The 20,296-nt window shown below is 44.4% G+C and overlaps 1 protein-coding gene across 3 annotated transcripts in view; it reads left to right on the forward strand.

Annotated features, from left to right (window-relative positions):
- The window catches only part of clpb (ClpB family mitochondrial disaggregase), a 134,861-nt gene extending 114,785 nt beyond the window's left edge, over positions 1-20,076 (forward strand). For 2 of the 3 annotated variants that reach the window (XM_060826352.1, XM_060826351.1), the window contains exon 16: positions 1,429-4,366. In XM_060826352.1, the coding sequence (XP_060682335.1) occupies positions 1,429-1,677 (249 nt within the window). In that variant the 3' untranslated portion in view covers positions 1,678-4,366. Of the gene's footprint in view, positions 1-1,428; positions 4,367-20,012 lie in introns of those variants that run through there. The other variant, XR_009644810.1, reaches the window with a different exon arrangement.
- The last annotated feature ends 220 nt before the right edge of the window (positions 20,077-20,296 follow it).

Raw genomic sequence — 20,296 nt, forward strand, 5'->3', positions numbered from 1 at the left:
CCTTGCCGCTTCCGGGTGTCAGTTTCAGCTGTCCGCTGTAGTGGTTGGTATATTGGGTCCAGGTCGATGTGTTTGTTGATGGAGTTTGTGGATGAATGCCTTGCCTCTAGGAATTCCCTGGCTGTTCTCTGTCTGGCTTGCCCTATGATAGTAGTGTTTTCCCAGTCGAATTCATGTTGCTTGTTGTCTGCGTGTGTGGCTACTAGGGATAGCTGGTCATGTCATTTCGTGGCTAGTTGGTGTTTATGTATGCGGATTGTTAGCTGTCTTCCTGTTTGTCCTATATAGTGTTTTGTGCAGTCCTTGCATGGAGAATTCACCACAAGGGTACACAGGAAAACAACACACACAGACCAAGTCCTAAACTATGAAAGTAACCACCCCAACACACACAAACGAAGCTGCATCAGGACACTATTCAAAAGAGCCACAACACACTGCAGTACACCAGAACTGCAAAAAGAGGAAGAGGAACACCTATACAAGGTATTCGCCAAAAACGGATACCCGCGCAACTTTATCACCAGATGCCTAAGAGACAGACCACGGAACGAGGACATGCCACAACCAAAAGGACTAGCCACACTACCATACATCAGGAGCGTTTCAGAACTGACAGCCAGATTACTGCGACCCTTAGGACTCATAACGGCACACAAACCAACAGCCACGCTCAGACAACAACTCACTAGAACGAAGGACCCGATACCCAACATGAGCAAAACTAATGTAGTTTACAAAATACCATGCAAGGACTGCACAAAACACTATATAGGACAAACAGGAAGACAGCTAACAATCCGCATACATGAACACCAACTAGCCACGAAATGACACGACCAGCTATCCCTAGTAACCACACACGCAGACAACAAGCAACATGAATTCGACTGGGAAAACACTACTATCATAGGGCAAGCCAGATAGAGAACAGGGAATTCCTAGAGGCATGGCATTCATCCACAAACTCCATCAACAAACACATCGACCTGGACCCAATATACCAACCACTACAGCGGACAGCTGAAACTGACACCCGGAAGCGGCAAGGACAGACCACAATAAATACCGGAAGAAACATCAAAGAAGCGCTTTGCAGGAGGCTCCAGAGCACTGATGATGTCGCCTAGCCAGGGGACGAAATGTTTGCAACAAAAACTTCCAGCTCGGCGAACAGAACCACAACAACGAGCACCCGAGCTACAAATCTTCGCACAAACCTTGAACTGATTACACCTTCCAGAGGCTGGCTACTCTATGGGAGCAGTAGGGAAGAAGTGCCCTGGGTCCCGTCTGCCCGTACTCCTGCATGATTTCCATGCATCTCCTGTCTGGTTTGAGAGCTCAGGTTGATACTGTAATTTTTAAAAATAGCATCTTTACATCATATGCTCTTTCCTCACTCCATGCCCCATGTTATTTTCCCAGGTGGAGCGCCGTGTTGTGAACCAGCTGGCAGCTGCCTATGAGCAGGAGCTTCTACCAAGTGGCTGCACACTCCGCATCGCGGTGGAAGGTTCAGGTGTGGGCACAGGGAGGGAGCAAGACCCGGAACACGGAGAGCTGGACTCCAAGGGAGCAAAGATCAGGCTCGAGATCGTGGAGAAGGACAATAAGTCGCGCAAGCTCAACATCAGGGTTCCGCTGAAAGGAGACGAAGTGGCCCACAGGTTTTAGCACTCACCACATAGGACCTAAACCTTAGCCAAGACTGACTCGCGCCAAACTGACAATAGCACGCCTCCTCCTCCTCCTCTTCCCTTCCTCCGGTCTCTCTATCCCTTCACTGAATTGTGCCTGTCACCTCCACCCCTCTCCCTCAGCATCCGTTGTACTGTGGTATGGGGTCTACAGGTTTATTTTGAGTATACCTTCCCCTCCCTGCCCACCACACAACAGCAAGTGCACCTTCCAGAGCAACTAGTCCATGGGGGCTGAAAGGCCTCCTTCTCTTCCTGTGCAGCATTTGTGAGGGGCTGAATAGCCTCCAATTCCTGGAATTGTCAGAGAGCATTCATGATCGTTATTTATTTTCCCCTTTTGTGAGTGATCCAGGGTTAATGCAACTCATTATAACTCAACATGGACAACGGGAATTGGAATGAGAAAACTGCAGCATGAGTTACAATATCTCACCGAAAGAGAGATACCTTGAATCACTTTGTCTGTGTACAGCTGGATGGTGGCAAGCAGATGCCTTTTTTTTCTGATTTGTCAAATTATAACTTGGACTTCAGACATGCAATGATTGCAGACTTTTATTATCTTACACATCGATGAGGCCACAGCACACTGTAACGACACACACGGACACTTTTTGATGTGGAGTTCACTATCACTCATTGCGTGCAACTGGGGGAGCAACCAAATGACACACCTTTGCCCCATGAGCCCTGGTAACCTGCCCCGCAGAACCTAACATCCAAATCTATCTTCTGTTTCTTCCTCGATGCCCTAACCCTCTTTGAATTTTGTAGGGCTTGAATGATTTGTAAAGGGCCTTGTGCATGTCTTGCCTATAAAAAGCAAGACACCAGATTCCGCCAATTACTGCCCCTTCAGTCTACTTTCGATCATCAGTACTATTGATCAGCACCTGCTCAGTGACACCTGTTTAGGTTCTGCCAGCCCCTGACCTCATTCCAGCCTTGGTTCAAATATGGACAAGAGAGCTGAATTCCAGAGGGGAGGGGAGAACGACAGCCCTTGACATCAAGGCTGTATTCAACCAAGTGTGGCATCAAGGAGCCCTCGCAAATCCGGAATCTGTGGGTGCTGGGGGGGGACGCTCTACACTGGTCAGAGTCATACCTGGCACATTGGAAGATTGTTGTGATTGTTGGAAGTCAGTTATTTCAGCTCCAGGATATCTCTGCAGGAGTTCCTCAGAGTAGTGTCCTCGACCCAACTATCTTCAGCTGCTTCATCAATGACCTTCCCTGCACTATAAGGTCAGGTGTGGAGATGTTCACTGATGATTGCACAATGTTCAGCATCTTTTGAAATTCTTCAAATACAAAGCAATCTGTGTCCACATGGAGTATGGCCTGGACAATATTCAGGTCTGGGCTAATGAATTCATGATATACAAGTGTAACACTGACAAGACAATATCTAACCACCACACTTCCATGTACAGTGATGTTGCCATCATTCAATCCCTCATCATTAACACCCGTACATCAGAAACTGAACTGGACTAATCACATAAATACCATAGGGACAAGAGCAGACCAGAGACTGGGAAATCTGTGAATTCCAATGCTTTTTCCCCCCATCCACAAGTCAGGAGTGTGATGGAATACTCCCCGCTTGTCCGGATGCGTGCAATTCCAACAACGCTCAAGAAGCTAAACACCACCCAGGACAAAGCAGCCTGCTTGATCAGCGCCCCATCCATCACCTCCATCATTCACTCCCTCCAACACCAATGCACAGTGGCAGCAGTGAATGCCATTTATAAAGTACACTGCAGCAACTGCCAAAGCTACGTACTCCACATCCTGGGAGTTTAATATGGGAATCACTGGCTTCAGGGTTGTTACTCGGAATTATATCCCTGTCCCTGCAGCAGTCTGGCTATCCACACAGCAGATGGGCTGCAGTGGTCAAGAAGGTGGCTAACCACTGTCGTCTTGAGTGTGACTGCAGGTGGGCAAAAAATTGTTGACGCGGCCAGCAATGTTCACATCATGTGAAATGATTTTTGTCCTGAATCCAGTTTGACATTCCCTGTGCAAGTGTTGAGCGGGTGCTGCACTTCTGGAGGTGTGATATTTAGATTGAGACATCAAAGCCTCTCCGCTAACTGTCAAGATCAGATAACACTGTTTTGAAGGAGGGCAGGAGTGTCCTGATCCAATATTGTCCATCAGCCAATATCACTTAAACATGATTACACTGCTATCTGTGAGAGTTTGCTGTGCACAAACTGACTGCCCATGTTTCCCTACATGACAACAACAACTACTGTTAAATGTACTTAATTTTGCTGTAAAACTTGCTGGGGATACAGTACCATGAAGGTTTTTTACTTCTCGCCTGTGAATTTAATTGTTCAACAAAAGGGGCACCATCTCTGAGCCCAGTCGTGTCTTCATGTTGTACCTAGTCATACACAATTTCCAGTTAAAGAAGTTGTTTGTAACCAGGAACACTATGTTCTTACTACAATAACCCAACAGTGCTGAGACCAAATCGAGCTTCCCTTTTGGAAGGTTATGTAGGTGCCTGCCAGGTAATACACAGCAGCTGTGATAATGGGGAGTGATTATAAAGTGCATTTTAATACGGAAAATGATTTCAAACACTTCAAGCATGCTTTATGAAAACTAAAATGGAGTCAATGAAGCAGATATTTGTTGCACATGTGTTTGGAGGTGGATTTAATTTCTATTCATTCATGGGATGCGGGCATAGCTAACTGGGCCAATATCGATTGCCTGTCCCTAGTTGCCCCTTGAGAAGGTGGGGATGAGTTGCCTTCTTCAACCGCTGCACGTAGACCCACAGTGGGGAAGATTTTGACCCAGTGACACTAAAGGAGGGGTGATATAGTTCTGAGTCAGGATGACTTGGAGGGAAACTTGAAGGTGGTGGCATTCATATGTAGCTGCTGCCCTTGTCCTTCTAAATGGAAGTGGTCATGGGTTAGGAATGGGATACTTGGGTGGTGTTGGGGCTGCTTCAGTCACACTGTCCATTGTGGTGGTCTCACATGATGTGACTGCTGGTGAACTGACAGGTTTTGAACTAGCTTTATTGTCACGTGTGCTCCCCCACATGAGTAGTAAAATGTTTACAAATTGTCATTTAAAGCATCATCCTCAGTACAAATGTACCTAGGCTATACTGTTTGTCAGCATTTGTGAACTCTGATCTCCCATAAGGGGTGGGCAGTCTGCTCTTCTGCTAGACTCAGTCAACCACAAGGAAATGAGATGGAATATTTTGTCACTTAGAAGTTTATGAATGTAAGGAGTGTCTGAAATAAGAGTGATGAACTTGGAGCATGGATCAGCACTTTGGAATATGATGTTGTGGTCATAACGGAGACGTGGGTTTCACAGGGGCAGGAATAATTGCTAGATGTTCCAGGGTCGGTTTCTTTAAAAAGAACAGGGAGGGTGGTAAAAGAGGAGGGGGTGCAGCATTGTTAATCAGAGAGTGCATCACAGCTACAGAAACAAAGGTTGTTGAGGAAGGTCTGTCTACTGAGTCAGTATGAGTGGAAGTTAGGAACAGCAAGGGAGCAGCCACCTCATTGGGAGTTTTCTACAGACACCCTAATAGTAGGGAGATCAAAGAACTCATAGGCCAGCATTTTAGAAAAATGCAGATGTAGCAGGGTTGTTATCATGGGTGATTTCAACTTTCCCAATATTGCCTGGAACCTCCTTAGTGGAGATGGTTTCGATGGAGCTGTTTTAGTCAGGTGTGTTCAGGAGGGTCTCCTCACACAGAACATAGACAGGTTGATGAGGAGAGAGGCCATTTTGGATATGGTGCTCGGCAATGAGCCAGGACAGGTGTCAGATCTTGCGGTTAGAGAACACTTTGGTGACTGTGACCACAACTGCCTCACATTTACCATAGTCTTGGGGAGGGAAAGGAGCAGTTACCATGGGAAGATATTTAATTGGGGAAAAGGAAATTATGACGCTATCAGACAGGAGTTGGGAAGTACAAATTGGAAGCATTTGTTCCTCGGAGACAGGCAAGAGGGGGTACGATTAAGGACGAGAATTTATTGTCAAAAGGAAGATGGCAGCTTACGTAAGGTGGAGGAAGCAAGAGTCTAGCACAGCTTTAGAGGATTACAGGCTTACTAGAAAGGAGCTCAGAAATGGACTGAGGTGAGCTAGGAAGGGGCTCAAAAAAGGCTTGGCAGGAAGGATTAGGGACAACCCAAAGGCATTTTACTCACAAGTGAGGAATAAGAGAATAATTAGGGAGAAGGTAGGGCCAGTCAGGAATAGCTTGGGAACTTGTGCGTGGAGTCTGAGCAGATAGGGGAAGCCTTAAGTGAGTTTTTTGCTTCGGGTTTTCACTGAGGAAAGGGATCTTGTTGTGAATGAGAGCTTTGAGGGGCTGGGAAATAAGCTTGAACAGATCAAGATTGATGAAGTTGATGTACTGGAAATTTTGGCAAACATTAAAACATAAAATTAAAAGTCCCCAGGGCCAGACCAGATTTATCCTCGGTAGCTCCAGGAAGCAAGAAAGGAGGTTGCTAAGCCGCTGGCGAAGATATTTGCTTCCTCACTGTCCACGGAAGTCTTACAGGAGGGTTGGAGGGAGGTGAATGTTCCTCTTTACAAGAAGGGTAATAGGGAAATCCCTGGCAATTACAGACCAGTCAGTCTTAACGTCTGTGATCGGCAAGGTTTTGGAAAGAATTCTGAGGGATAGGATTTATGACTATTTGGAAAATCATAGCGTGATTAAAGGCAGTCAACATGGCTTTGTAAGGGGCAGGTCCTGACTCACAAATCTTACTAAGTTTTTTGAGGAGGTGACGAGACAAATCGACAAAGATCGAGCAGTGGATGTGGTGTATATGGTGTATTTGATAAGGTTCCCCAAGGTAGGCTCATTCAAAAAGTCAGGAGGTATGGGATACAGGGAGACTTGGCTATTTGGATTCAGAATTGGTTGGCTGACAGAAGGCAGAGAGTGGTTGTAGATGGGACGTATTCTGCCTGGAGGTCAATGGTGTATGGTGTTCCGCAGGGCTGTGTTCTTGGGCCTCTGATCTTTGTCATTTTTATAAATGACTTGGATGAGGAGGTTGAGGGGTGGGTTAGTAAATTTGCCGATGACACAAAGGTTGATGGTATTGAGGGCCAATCAGCTTAACCTCGGTTGTTGGTAAAATTCTAGAATCCATCATTAAGGATGAGGTTTCTAAATTCTTGGAAGAGCAGAGTCTGATTAGAACAAGTCAACATGGATTTAGTAAGAGGAGGTCATGCCTGACAAACCTGTTGGAATTTTTTGAAGAGGTAACAAGTAGGTTAGACCAGGGAAACCCAGTGGATGTGGTCTATCTAGACTTTCAAAAGGCCTTTGATAAGGTGCCACACGGGAGGCTGCTGAGCAAGGTGAGGGCCCATGGTGTTCGAGGTGAGCTGCTGGGATGGATTGAGGATTGGCTGTCTAACAGAAGGCAGAGAGTTGGGATAAAAGGTTCTTTTTCAGAATGGCAGCCGGTGACGAGCGGTGTCCCGCAGGGTTCAGTGTTGGGGCCGCAGCTATTCGCATTATATATTAATAATCTGGATGAAGGGACTGGGGGAATTCTAGCGAAGTTTGCCGATGATACAAAGTTAGGTGGACAGGTAGGTAGTGCTGAGGAAGTGGGGAGGCTGCAGATGGATCTAGACAGTTTGGGAGAGTGGTCCAGGAAATGGCTGATGGAATTTAATGTGAGCAAGTGCGAGGTCTTGCACTTTGGCAAAAAGAATAAAAGCATAGACTACTTTCTAAACGGTGAGAAAATTAGTAAAGCCAAAGTACAAAGGGATCTGGGAGTGCTAATCGAGGATTCTCTAAAGGTAGACATGCAAGTTGAGTCCATGATTAAGAAAGCGAATGCAATGTTGTCTCTTATCTCAAGAGGGTTGGAATATAAAAGCAGAGATGTACTACTGAGACTTTATAAAGCTCTGGTTAGGCCCCATTTGGAGTACTGTGTCCAGTTTTGGTCCCCACATCTCAGGAAGGACATACTGGCGCTGGAATGTGTCCAGCGGAGATTCACACGGATGATCCCTGGAATGGCAGGTCTAACACATGAGGAATGGCTGAGGATCCTGGAATTGTATTCTTTGGAGTTTAGAAGATTGAGGGGAGACTTAATAGAGACGTTCGAAATAATACATGGCTTGGAAAGGGTGGACGCTAGGAAATTGTTTCCGTTAGGCGAGGAGACTAGGACCCGTGGACACAGCCTTAGAATTAGAGGGGGTCAATTCAGAACAGAAATGCGGAAACATTTCTTCAGCCAGAGAGTGGTGGGCCTGTGGAATTCATTGCCACGGAGTACAGTGGAGGCCGGGACGCTAAATGTCTTCAAGGCCGAGATTGATAGATTCTTGTTGTCTCGAGGAATTAAGGACTACGGGGAAAACGCTGGTAAGTGGAGTTGAAATGCCCATCAGCCATGATTGAATGGCGGAGTGGACTCGATGGGCCGAATGGCCTTACTTCCACTCCTATGTCTTATGGTCTAAATGGGAGGGCAGACAGGAACTTGAATTAAGGTGTCATTGAAAAGTCAGCAGCTACAACAATACAGACCTCCTTCAGTTGAGAGACAGGAGGCAGAGAGCAGGAATAAATGGCCCTTTCAACATAGTCACCAGTTGAGTATCATAAAGATGGGTAATGGAGTCTCAGTCGCTTGCACTCAATATTAATTAGTTAGAGGTAGAGATTAGCATTAATGATGGCAGAGCAGAACAAAGGTAGATGAGGAACGTAAGCTGTGAGGGGGACATGACGTGGTTCTAAAAGGATAGAGATGGGTAAAGCACATGGGCAAGAAGATAAATGGATTTAAATGTGAGATTATATGATTGAATAGAAAAGATATGTTTCTTTTCACAAAGGTGTGAAACCTTCAAATGTCAATGCTCCAAGAGATTTGGACATACCCATGTAAGGAGTCACAGTATTCAAATGGAGCTAGCCATTAGGTAAACAGCATGTTGGTCTAATTTTTGGGTGGTCAGAATACAGGAACAAGACAGTCTTGTCCATGTGCTTGTAGAGGGCTTTCTTGAGGCCAAACCTGTAAAACTGTACATAGTTTTGTACTTCATACATCGAGGTGTTGAGTACAAAAGCAGCAAAGTTGTACTGCACCTTTACAAAGTTCTCATTGGGGGTGGCATGGTGGCTCAGTGGTTAGCCCTGCTGCCTCACAGCGCCAGGGACCCGGATTCAATTCCAGCCTTGAGCGACTGACTGTGTGGAGTTTGCACGTTCTCCCCGTGTCTGCATGGGTTTCCGCTGGGTCCTTTGTTTCCATTCCACAATCCAAAGATGTGCAGGTCAGGTGAATTGACCATGCTAAATTGCTCATAGTGTTCAGGGATGTATAGATTCGGTGCATTAGTCGTGGGTAAATGTCGAATAATTGGGTAGGGGAATTAGTCTGGTTGGGTTACTCTGCAGAGGATAGGTGTGGACTTGTTGGGCTGAAGGGCCTGTTCCCACACTGTAGGTATTCTATGATTACGCTGTAACTGCATTCAGTTCACTTTAGCAAATATGTCAGGGTTATTGAGAGGCTGCCGAAAAGGTTTACAAGAAAGGCTGCAGGGTTGGGCGATTTTAGCTACAAGGTTAATTTGGAAAAGTTGCAATTGTTGATGATGAAGCATTGGAGATTGAAGAGAGGTTTGCTGGTGGTGTAGAGAGTTTCGATAGTTTCCCTTTAACTGATGGTACAGGGATTGAGAAACGCAGATTCAGATTCTGGGCAAAAGAGACAGAAAGAAATGAGAAAGCTTCGACGTAGTGAGTGGTTATGTCCTGGAACTCCCGGCCCCTTGTAGGTAGAGAATGGAAATAATTATTTCGGAAGGAAATCAAATAGCCCCTTGAAAGAAATACATTGATGTCGACTACAGGAATAGACTGGGGGAATGGGACTGACTGGATTGGTCTGTGGGGAACTAACATTGACTCAGTGGCCTCAATGAGCAAAGAAGAATACAGCAGAGGAACAGGCCCTTCGGCCATCCAAGCCTGCACCACCACGTTTTGCCCTTCCATACTAAAACTGTCTTCACTTACAGGATCCATATCCCACTATTCCTTTCCTATTCATGTAGTCATCCAGGTATTTCTTGAATGCTACCATTATGTCTGCTTGCACCACCTCCTCTGGCAACATGTTCCAGGCACTCACCACCTTTTGTGTGAAAAACTTGTCAAGCATATCTCTTTTAAACTTCCCCCTCGCACCTTGAACCTGCATCCTCTAGTAATTGACCCCGCCACCCTAGGAAAAAGCCTCATACTTTCCATTCTATCCATGCCATTCGCAATCTTACGAACTTCTAACAGGTCGCCCTGCAACCTCCTGCGTTCTAGTGAAGACAGCCCCAGTCTATCCAACCTTTCTTCATAGCTAAAATACCCCCATAACAGGCAACATCCTGGTAAACCTTTTCTATATCCTCTCCAGAGGATCCACATTTTTCTGGTAGTGAATCCTCTGCCATTCACTGTATAATTGCCTCCTGTACTTGACCTTCCAAAATGCACCACCTCACATTTGACCGGATTAAACTCCACCTGCCATTTTTCTGCCCAGACCTCCAACTGAATTTCCCCGTACCATAATTAATTCTATGACTAAATGATTCTATATTTAAGACAGGACCTATTTGTATTGGAGATACAAAATCCTACATGATTGATTCCTGGGCTGCAGGAGTTGTCCTACGATTGGATTATCTGCAATTTAGGAGATTGACTGGTGACTTCATTGAAATCTACAAAGTTCCTAAGGGTAGATATGGTGTCAGTTTTCTCATGAATCGAGAACACAGGGGTCCAGCCTCAGAATTTAGTGGTAAATTGTTGAGGACTGAGCTGAGAAATGTTTTCACTTAAAAAGCATTGTTGAAGTTTGGAATTGTCCACCCAGATGGTTAAGACTGTGACAGACCATCGTCTTTCCCTCTCAGTGAATCGAGGGATATGGGAACAGGCAGGAGAGTAGAGTTGGAGTTACAAGTCAGCATGACTGTAATGAATGACAGAGCAGGCTTGATGGGCTGAATGGCCTATCCTGTTCCTGTTTCTTGTGCTCTTACATGTAATTAAAACCATCTTGTTCAAAAAGCATTCGATTTAAACCTCTTTACCAATCCACCTTGAAGATTCTGTTTGACCCAAGTGTTTGATCACCTGTTTGAACATCTTTGTTTTAATTCTTGTTTGATATGATCATTCTTATGAAGCAGTTTGAGATGTTTTAATGTGTAAAATAAACTATAAATATATGTTGTAGTTATAAGATGGACCATTAGTAGTGAAGACACACTGGAGGGCTACGACTGGGCTAATTGAAAGTAAAAGGCTGTCATGCATGCCGTGTGGTGTGTGTGTTTGTGATTCACCGTCTCACTACCATTCTCTGCAGCTCTCCCACTCGGCAGCAGCTCAGGGAACCCTGTACAGACCCCAGACCCTCTGATCCAAGCAGTGTAAATAACATTAGCATGCTAATTCCTCCATTCGCTCCCCTTCTTTGCAATTTGCCAAGGGGAATTAAGTAAATTAGCAGGAAAATGCACAAGGATATGTGGTAAACCAAGAGTGACAGGCTAAGGTTAGAGGGCACATCATTAGGCTAAAATATACAGCTCCACAAAGCCTACAAACAATAAAAGGGAATAAGTGTCGGGCGAAAAATGACAAGGAAATTCAATTACTGTAGCAGCCACATGTGAGTCCTTTATAATTCCATTAACTCCTTTGGTGAGTGACTGTCTTTTCTCCCGTGCTTGTAGTAAAAGGCTTTTGTACCTAGAAATGTACGGCCCCAGAGAAAGCCACTTGGCCCATGATACTTGTTGCAGCTCCACTTTGTTAAAGTTCCCTCACTCTTTCCCGAAAAAGATATTTGTCCTTTTCAAATATTTATCAAATTCTCTTTTCAAAGTTCTGCAACCTAAGAGTTTTTAACTATTTGATGTTCCCCATGTTAAGGGCACTGTTGTATGGCAATTTCCTTACATTAGCTTTTCCTAATATAAGTCTGGAATATTGCTGCACCACAGCAAAATGAGGATTTGTCGTGACCGAGAATGCCATTGCCTCTCAATAACAGATCACTAGAACAGTGAACAGGAATCCCAGGCACTGTATACCCTCTGCCTTGACTAATGACAGCCAGTTAATATCACATACGCATAGCCATCCTCATTTGGATCAGGTGCTATATTTTGGGAAAGCAAATCTTAGCAGGACTTATACACTTAATGGTAAGGTCCTGGGGAGTGTTGCTGAACAAAGAGACCTTGGAGTGCAGGTTCATAGCTCCTTGAAAGTGGAGTCACAGGTAGATAGGATAGTGAAGAAGGCATTTGGTATGCTTTCCTTTATTGGTCAGAATATTGAGTACAGGAGTTGGGAGGTCATGTTGTGGCTGTACAGGACATTGGTTAGGCCACTATTGGAATATTGCGTGCAGTTCTGGTCTCCTTCCTATCGGAAAGATGTTGTGAAACCTGAAAGGGTTTACAAGGATGTTGCCAGGGTTGGAGGAATTGAGCTATAGGGAGAGGCTGAATAGGCTGGGGCTGTTTTCCCTGGAGCGTCGGAGGCTGAGGGATGACCTTGTAGAGGTTTATAAAATCATGAGGTGCGTGGATAGGATAGATAGATAAAGTCCTTTTCCCTGGGGTAGGGGAGTCCAGAGCTAGAGGGCATAGGTTTAGGGTGAGAGGGGAAAGATATAAAAAGACTTTTAATGCAGAGGGTGGTATGTGTATGGAATGCGCTGCCAGAGGAAGTGGTGGAGGCTGGTACAATTACAACATTTAAAAGGCATCTGGATGGGTATATGAATAGGAAGGGTTTGGAGGGATATGGGCCGGGTGCTGGCAGGTGGGACTAGATTGGGTTGGGATATCTGGTCAGCATGGATGAGTTGGACCGAAGGGTCTGTTTCTGTGTGTACATCTCTATGACTGTATGAACTCAGTAGCTAGTTTGAATACTACACTAGGTCAACCAAATTTTGGAGTTTTGTCCCACATCAGAAAACTGCTATCAGAGTAAGCAGAACTGATTCACAGGAACAGAATAATTATTGACATTACAGACACCATGAGTGCAGCCACATTTTCTTTAACTATTCATTCACAGGACATTGGTATCATTTATTGCCCATCCCCAGTTAGGGGTCAGACACATTGCTGTGGGTCTGGAGTTACCTATAGGCCAGACCAGGTAAGGATAACCCTACAGCATATTAGATGGATTTCTCTAACCCTTAGTCCAGATTTCCGATCGCAGCATCTGCCATGGCTCCTCAGAACATTACCTGTATCTCTGGGTTAATAGTCTAGTGATACCATTAGGCCATTGCCTTCCCTTTTCACTGAACACTTGTGTGGTTTAAGCATTGTGTGCTCAGAGATCACAGAGTACACATCAGTGATTAAATACAGTGATTTAAATTACATTTTACTTAAATTTGAGATACAGAGCATAAGTACTGATTTTAAAACATCAGATATTACAGAGTGCCTGAGGAAACATGTTCATTAAATTAAAAAGTCAAACTACACCCCCTAGAACATAGAACGTAGAACAAAGGAGTGGGCGTAGGCCCTTTAGCCCCTTTGAGTCTGCTACACCAGTCTGTAAAGATCGTAATTGATCCGAAAGTGCCTGGACACTTTCCTGTCAGTCTCCCATAATTCTCAACTACCTTGTTGATCAAAAATCTGATTTTGCCTTTTATGGCTTCGATGACCCGGGATTTCTCAGGAAGAGACTATCAACCCTCAGAGAGAAACCTCTTCCATTCTTTTCGATCATAAAATTTCTGAGATGATATGATTCTGAAGACCGTTGAAATCAAATGAACAAAATTAACTAAGTTAAAAATCACACTACCCCGGCTGAAAGTCCAATAGGTTTATACAGAAGCACTAGCTTTCGGAGCGCTGCTTCACAACCACCTGATGAAGGAGCGTCGCTCCAAAAGCTAGTGTTTCCAATTAAACCTGTTGGACTATAACCTGTTGTGTGATTTTTAACTTTGTATACCCCAGTCCAACACCGGCACCTCCAAACCAAAATTAACTAATTAACTTTTAAAAACAGTCACTTAATAACGAACTGCAACAAAAACTGCATGTTAAAGGAAACTTTAATTTAAAATTATATTTGTGTCAAAATGTTCTCAGTTCACTCCAGTGTCCACCATGCAAATCCCTGAGATGGTGTCATTGAAATTACAATCTTTGGGATTAGATATCTGATGTCACATCGCCTGATGGTGGAAGAGGCAGTGGTAATGACACTGGACTGGTAATCCAGGTGAAAGCTCTGGGGAGGTGGGCCCAACCCCAATCACAAAATTGAATTGATATTTCCAAACAAAAATCCAAGAGCAGGATCTGGACCAGATGGGCCAAAGGGCAGAGAAGTGGCAGATGGAGTTTAATTCAGATAAATGCAAGGTGCTCTATTTTAGGAAAGCAGATCTTAGCAGGACTAATACACTTAAGGTTCTAGGGAGTGTTGCTGAACAAAGGTTCATAACTCCTTGAAAGTGGAGTCGCAGGTAGATAGGATAGTGAAGAAGGTGTTTGGTATGCTTTCTTTTATTGGTCAAAATATTGAGCACAGGAGTTGGGAGGTCATGTTGCAGCTGTACAGGACATTGGTTAGGCCACTGTTGGGATATTGCGTGCAATTCTGGTCTCCTTCCTATTGGAAAGATGTTGTGAAACTTGAAAGGGTTCAGAAAGGAATTACAAGGATGTTGCCAGGGTTGGAGGATTTGAGCTATAGGGAGAGGCTCAACAGGCTGGGGCTGTTTTCCCTGGAGCGTCGGAGGCTGAGGGGTGACCTCATAGAGGTTTACAAATTTATGAGGGGCATGGATAGGGTAAATAGGCAAAGTCTTTTCCCTGGAGTGGGGGAGTCCAGAACTAGAGGGCATAGGTTTAGGGTGAGAGGGGAAAGATATAAAAGAGACCCAAGGGGCAATTTTTTCACACAGAGGGTGGTACGTGCAAGGAATGAGCTGCCAGAGGAAGTGGTGGAGGCTGGTACAATTGCAACATTTAAGAGGCATTTGGATGGGTATATGAATAGGAAGGGTTTGGATGGATATGGGCCGGTTGCTGGAGGTGGGACTAGATTGGGTTGGGATATCTGGTCAGCATGGACGGGTTGGACCGAAGGGTCTGTTTCCGTGCTGTATAACTCTATGACTCTTTAAGATCATGTAGCCAAAGTGAATTGTAAACAAAACACATCTGATTCACTAAAGGAGGAGTGAGCATCACTCCAACACAAACCCTGAATTCAAAGTTAACTCCTCTTCATAGCATTGATGCTGAGAGAGACATTCTCCCACAGCTAAGTGCAGACAAAGTCAGGACTCAGCAGCAGATAATGCTGAGTTAGGGATGTTAAAAGTCTGACAGGATATGTTACATCCAAGTGAAGTGGGCTGCTGGTGCTGACGTGTTAGTAGATTGGACAGACACAGTGAATCCGCATTAACATCCCAATCTGGCTGAATTTGGGAGTCAGAACTTGAATCAATATTTTTCGACTTAGCATCAATGAAAAAGAAAAGCAAAATGCCAACCCAATTTGCATCTGCATCCTGCTCAGTGATGACAGAGAAAAGGGTTAAAACCTTTAGTAGTGAAATATCTGTCAACACTCACCTCAACTTAACAGCGATGAAGACTGTCTAATGGATTCACTCCACAATCTCAGCTGATAATGTAAAACAATACTGAGGGAGTGCTGCACTGTTGGAGGATCAGTACTGAGGGAGTGCTGCATTGTTGGAGGGTCAGTACTGAGGGTGTGCCTCACTGTCAGAGGGTTATTACTGAGGGAGCACTGCACTGTTGGAGGGTCAGTACTGAGGGAATACTGCAATGTCGGAGGGTCAGTACTGAGGGACTGCTGCACTGTTGGAGGATCAGTACTGAGGGAGTGCTGCATTGTCGGAGGGTCAGTACTGAGGGTGTGCCTCACTGTCAGAGGGTTATTACTGAGGGAGCACTGCACTGTTGGAGGGTCATTACTGAGGGAATACTGCACTGTCGGAGGGTCAGTACTGAGGGACTGCTGCACTGTTGGAGGGTAAGTACTGAGGGAGTGCTGCATGGTCGGAGGGTCAGTACTGAGGGAGTGCCACACTCTCAGGGGTGCTAGCATTTGGATGAATCATTAAATTGAAATCCTGCTTATGGTGTACCCACTAACTTGGCAATAACGCTACATTCTATACATCCCCGTGCGGGGCATGTGCAAATTGTTCTTCTGTAAATTATTGCAAATACATAACAAAATCACCTACAGGCTCTGAAAGTATGTCAGAATGCATACACAACTAAAATGTGAAAATATCATAGGAAATCTGGGGCAATGAACTTTGACAGGAAGAATAAAAGAGCTGACTATTATTTAAATGGCGGAAGACTGCAGAAAGTTACAGAGTAGGGGGATTTAGGAGTCCTTATCCATGAATCACAAAAATGTAGCATCCAAATTCAGTGAGTAATAGGGAAGGCAAATGGACTGTTGATCTTTATTTCAAAATGGATGGAATATGAAATTTAGGAAGCCTTTCTAAAACGTATACAAGGTACCAGCTAGACCACATCTGGAATACTGTTTCGGGCTTTTTATCTAAATAAAAATATACTAGTGTTGCAGGAAGTCCATGAATATTCCAGGCTGATTCCAGATATAGAGGGAGTGTCTTATAAAGATATTTTGAATAGGTTAGGCCCATACTCACTGGAATTTTGAAAGATGAGAGGTGATCATCTTAAAACATACAAGCTTCTCAGGGGACTTGACAGGGCAGATGTGGGAGGGTGTTTCCCCTTGTGGGAGAGCTCATGACCATTGGGCATCATCTCAGTTTAAAGGGGGCAGTACATTTAAAGTGGAGATGAGGAATTTCTTCTTTCGGATGGGAGTGAATCTGTGGAATTATTTACGGCAGAGGGCTGTCAAGGCTGGATCATTGAGTATATTCAAGGCTGAGGTAGACAGATTGTTAATCAGTAAAGGAATCAAGGGTGATGGGAAAAAGGCAGACACGTGCAGTTGAGGATTATCAGATTGGCCACGATCTCACTGAATGATGGAACAGACTGGATGGGCCGAATGGACTGACTTTTGCTCCCTATTTTATGGTTTTAACTCAAGTGAGAATGAGAGATTCCACTGCCACTGCATCAAAGTAAAACAGTGGAAATCTTCCCGATATCGTGAGGACAGATGTATTCTGCAACATCAGGGAAACAGTACTGAGTTCCAGTTTGTGGGATCTTTCTGTGTGCAACTTGTCTTTTTTAAATTATTCATTCATAGGATGAAGGCATCACTGGCCAGGCCAGCATTTATTGCCCATCCCTAATTGCCCAGGGGGTAGTCAACCACACTACTGTGGGTCTGGAGTCACATGTAGGCCAGATCAGGTAAGGATGGTAGTTTCCTTGTCTAAAGGCCATGAGTGAACCAGATGGGATTTTCCCAACAATCAACAATGGATTCAAGGTCATCATTAGACTCTTAATTCCAGATTTTTATTGAATTTAAATTCCACCGTCAGCCGTGGCAGGATTCGAACCCAGGTTCCCAGAACATTACCTGAGTCTCTGGATTAACAGTCCAACAATAAAACCTCTATGCCATCATCCCCTAAAACATTGTTGCCTACAATACAGCAGTGACCCGATGTGGAAGTAGCCCCTGAGTTGCCTTGTGAGATCCTGACACCATGAAAGGTGCTATATAAATTCTCCTTTTGAATGTAGGCCCAGTGGCCTGGAGTTCTCCTGATTTAAAGAGTTAGTTCGCACCAGGATCAGAGGGAGTGCGGAAATGCGTAGTCACTCACGGAGTTCTCTTGTATTTCGACCTGCCCCCATTGAGTAGTCAGACCTGCTCTGTGGCGATATCCATGTTAGTTCGCGTGGCAGATGGGAACAGAATGTGTCTGTTAAATAATAATCAAATTAACCCTTTTTGTCAGCACAATGAGATGACAGTTGGGTGCCTTTTCACCCGCCCCATGCCTTTCACCCAAGTCCAATGGGTTTATCTAATTAACTTGTTTATACTTTTACACACACACAAAAACCTTGTTTCCAGCTTTCAGATATTCTCGGCAAACTCTCAAAGCATCTGTCTGACCCATTGAAGGTTAATCACAGACTGGAACTGAATTCCCATTCATCTCCCATCTGACTATTTTCTTTTGACTGTTTTTCAATTCACATTTATTTCAATTTGACTTTTTTTTCTCACTTTCTCTTTGAATTTTTTGCTCTCTTTTCCATTGCTCACATTCCTGATCTCTCTCTCTCTCTCTCTCTCTCTCTGTCACTCTGTTCAAACTTGTGGGCATCCCACATCAAGTGAAAGTTGTTTGAATTGCTACTAATCCCTTTTACTAATCCTCTTGCACCCGCTCTGGCCCCACAGTTTAAAATTCATAGCTTTCCTAAATGGTTCTTATTGACATTCATGAGGGATCTGGTAGAGGTAAGGTGTGTAGGAGAGGAGCAACAGACACAACAGGAAGGGAGGGTCCAATTTAAAATAAGTGTCACAATAACAGGATCACACAGAGGGATGTGGACTGAGAAAGAGAAGGTGAAAACAGCCTGAGGAATAAAGATATCTTCCTTCTTGCAGGTGAATAAACATGAAGGAAAAACAGTCACAGTAATGGAAGAGCAAGTTTAACTGGATTCACTGAGAATTTTCCGCTCAGTCTCAGGTTCTGGAAGAAAACAAGGAATGACTACAACAGCAGGCTGCATTTATATAGTGTCTTTAATGCAATGAAACATCCCATTGCCCTTATCAGGAAAGTTTGTCACACAAAGACCAGCCACATAAGAAGATGCCAGGAGAGGTGACCAAAGTTTCACCAAAGAGTCCTCAAGATCCACGATGCAGAAAGAGGTCCTTCAGACCATTAAGTCTCTTCTGGTCAAAACAGTCGCCTAACTATTCTAAGGGTAAAAAATGAGGTCTGCAGATGCTGGAGATCACAGTTGAAAATGTGTTGCTGGTTAAAGCACAGCAGGTCAGGCAGCATCCAAGGAATAGGAAATTCGACGTTTCGGGCATAAGCCCTTCATCAGGGCCCGAAACGTCGAATTTCCTATTCCTTGGATGCTGCCTGACCTGCTGTGCTTTAACCAGCAACACATTTTCAACCTAACTATTCTAACCCCATTTTCCAGCACTTGGGCCATAGCCTTGTGTACCTTGGCATAACAGGTGCACACCTAAATTGAAATGAAATAATGAAATAACTTTTATCACACAGTGAGTAGCTGGGGTGTGGAATGCGCTGCCTGGAAATGTGGGGACATGGTTTCAATTGAGGCATTTAAGATGGACATTAGATGGTTACTCAGATTGAAATGGTGTGTGGGGATATGGTGAAAAGGCAGAGATTAGCACTCAGGAATAGTGCAAGGTGTGCTGGGCTGAATTGCCTGCTGTGATTCTGTAACTTTCAAGGACCATGTCCACCTCTCTCACATCCACAGCAGTGTTCTTGTTTGGCTTTGCAGCTGCAGTCACGTAACTGTGCCCACTGTGCTCTCCGTCCAGGCCCCTTTCCCTGCACTGACCTAATGGACCCAATAAATCCCACAGCTTTACACCATAACTTCCAGCAATCTACCGAAGGTGCCCATCAGGCAGTGAGGCTTCTCCACACCCCTCCCACCCTCAGCACCTGCCTATGGGTTCAATGTCAGATTTAATTCCCAAGATTTACATTCTGACTGAGGTTGGAGGGCAGACTGATTCCTTTCGAGTGCCACTCTTCCACTGGTCATAAGAAGTTTAAATATAACCAGGTTAGTGATGTGGACCATCCTATAGGTCAGAGATTACAGCTTAGCTGGTAATCATTTGTTTTCAGAAATGCAATTAATTTTATAATCAATGGATTATTTTTTAGTTTATTAAAGAAACCGATGAAAAACTCATTCTTTTCCGCAGAGCAGGACGAGAGGGAAACAGTTGGCCATTTTGGAAATTGATTGTAAACATGTTTAATGATGCAACTTGAGGAGTGGGGTTTGGTTTCATGTCGCATTACAGCTTATATATACATCTAAGGAGAAACAGAAATACTTAAAATTATGCAGTATTAATTTCAAAGCCCTTCAGCCAAGTCATAGTTAAATTACAAAAGTCATGGATTGTTTCAAATGGAATTCTGATTCCAAACTTATTCTCTACAGACAAACTACTTGTACTGGGCTGTGTACCTGGAACAGTTTCGGCTGGCGAAATCTCTTTTCTGGAGACAGTGGGATGGATTCCAACAAGGCCTCTCCAGAAATCCTCGGCCAGGGGTAAAGTGACTTCCCATGAGTTTCCAGCTCACACACTCTTGTGCAGAGAGTTGCAAAGGATAAGGACAAAATTCAAATAACACCAGGGTATAGTCCAACAGATTCGTTTGAATTCAAATAAACCTGTTGGACTATAACCTGGTGTCATTTGATTTTTGACCTTGTCCACC

Source organism: Hemiscyllium ocellatum, chromosome 6, assembly GCF_020745735.1.
Source record: "Hemiscyllium ocellatum isolate sHemOce1 chromosome 6, sHemOce1.pat.X.cur, whole genome shotgun sequence".
NCBI classification, from domain to species: Eukaryota; Metazoa; Chordata; class Chondrichthyes; order Orectolobiformes; family Hemiscylliidae; genus Hemiscyllium; species Hemiscyllium ocellatum.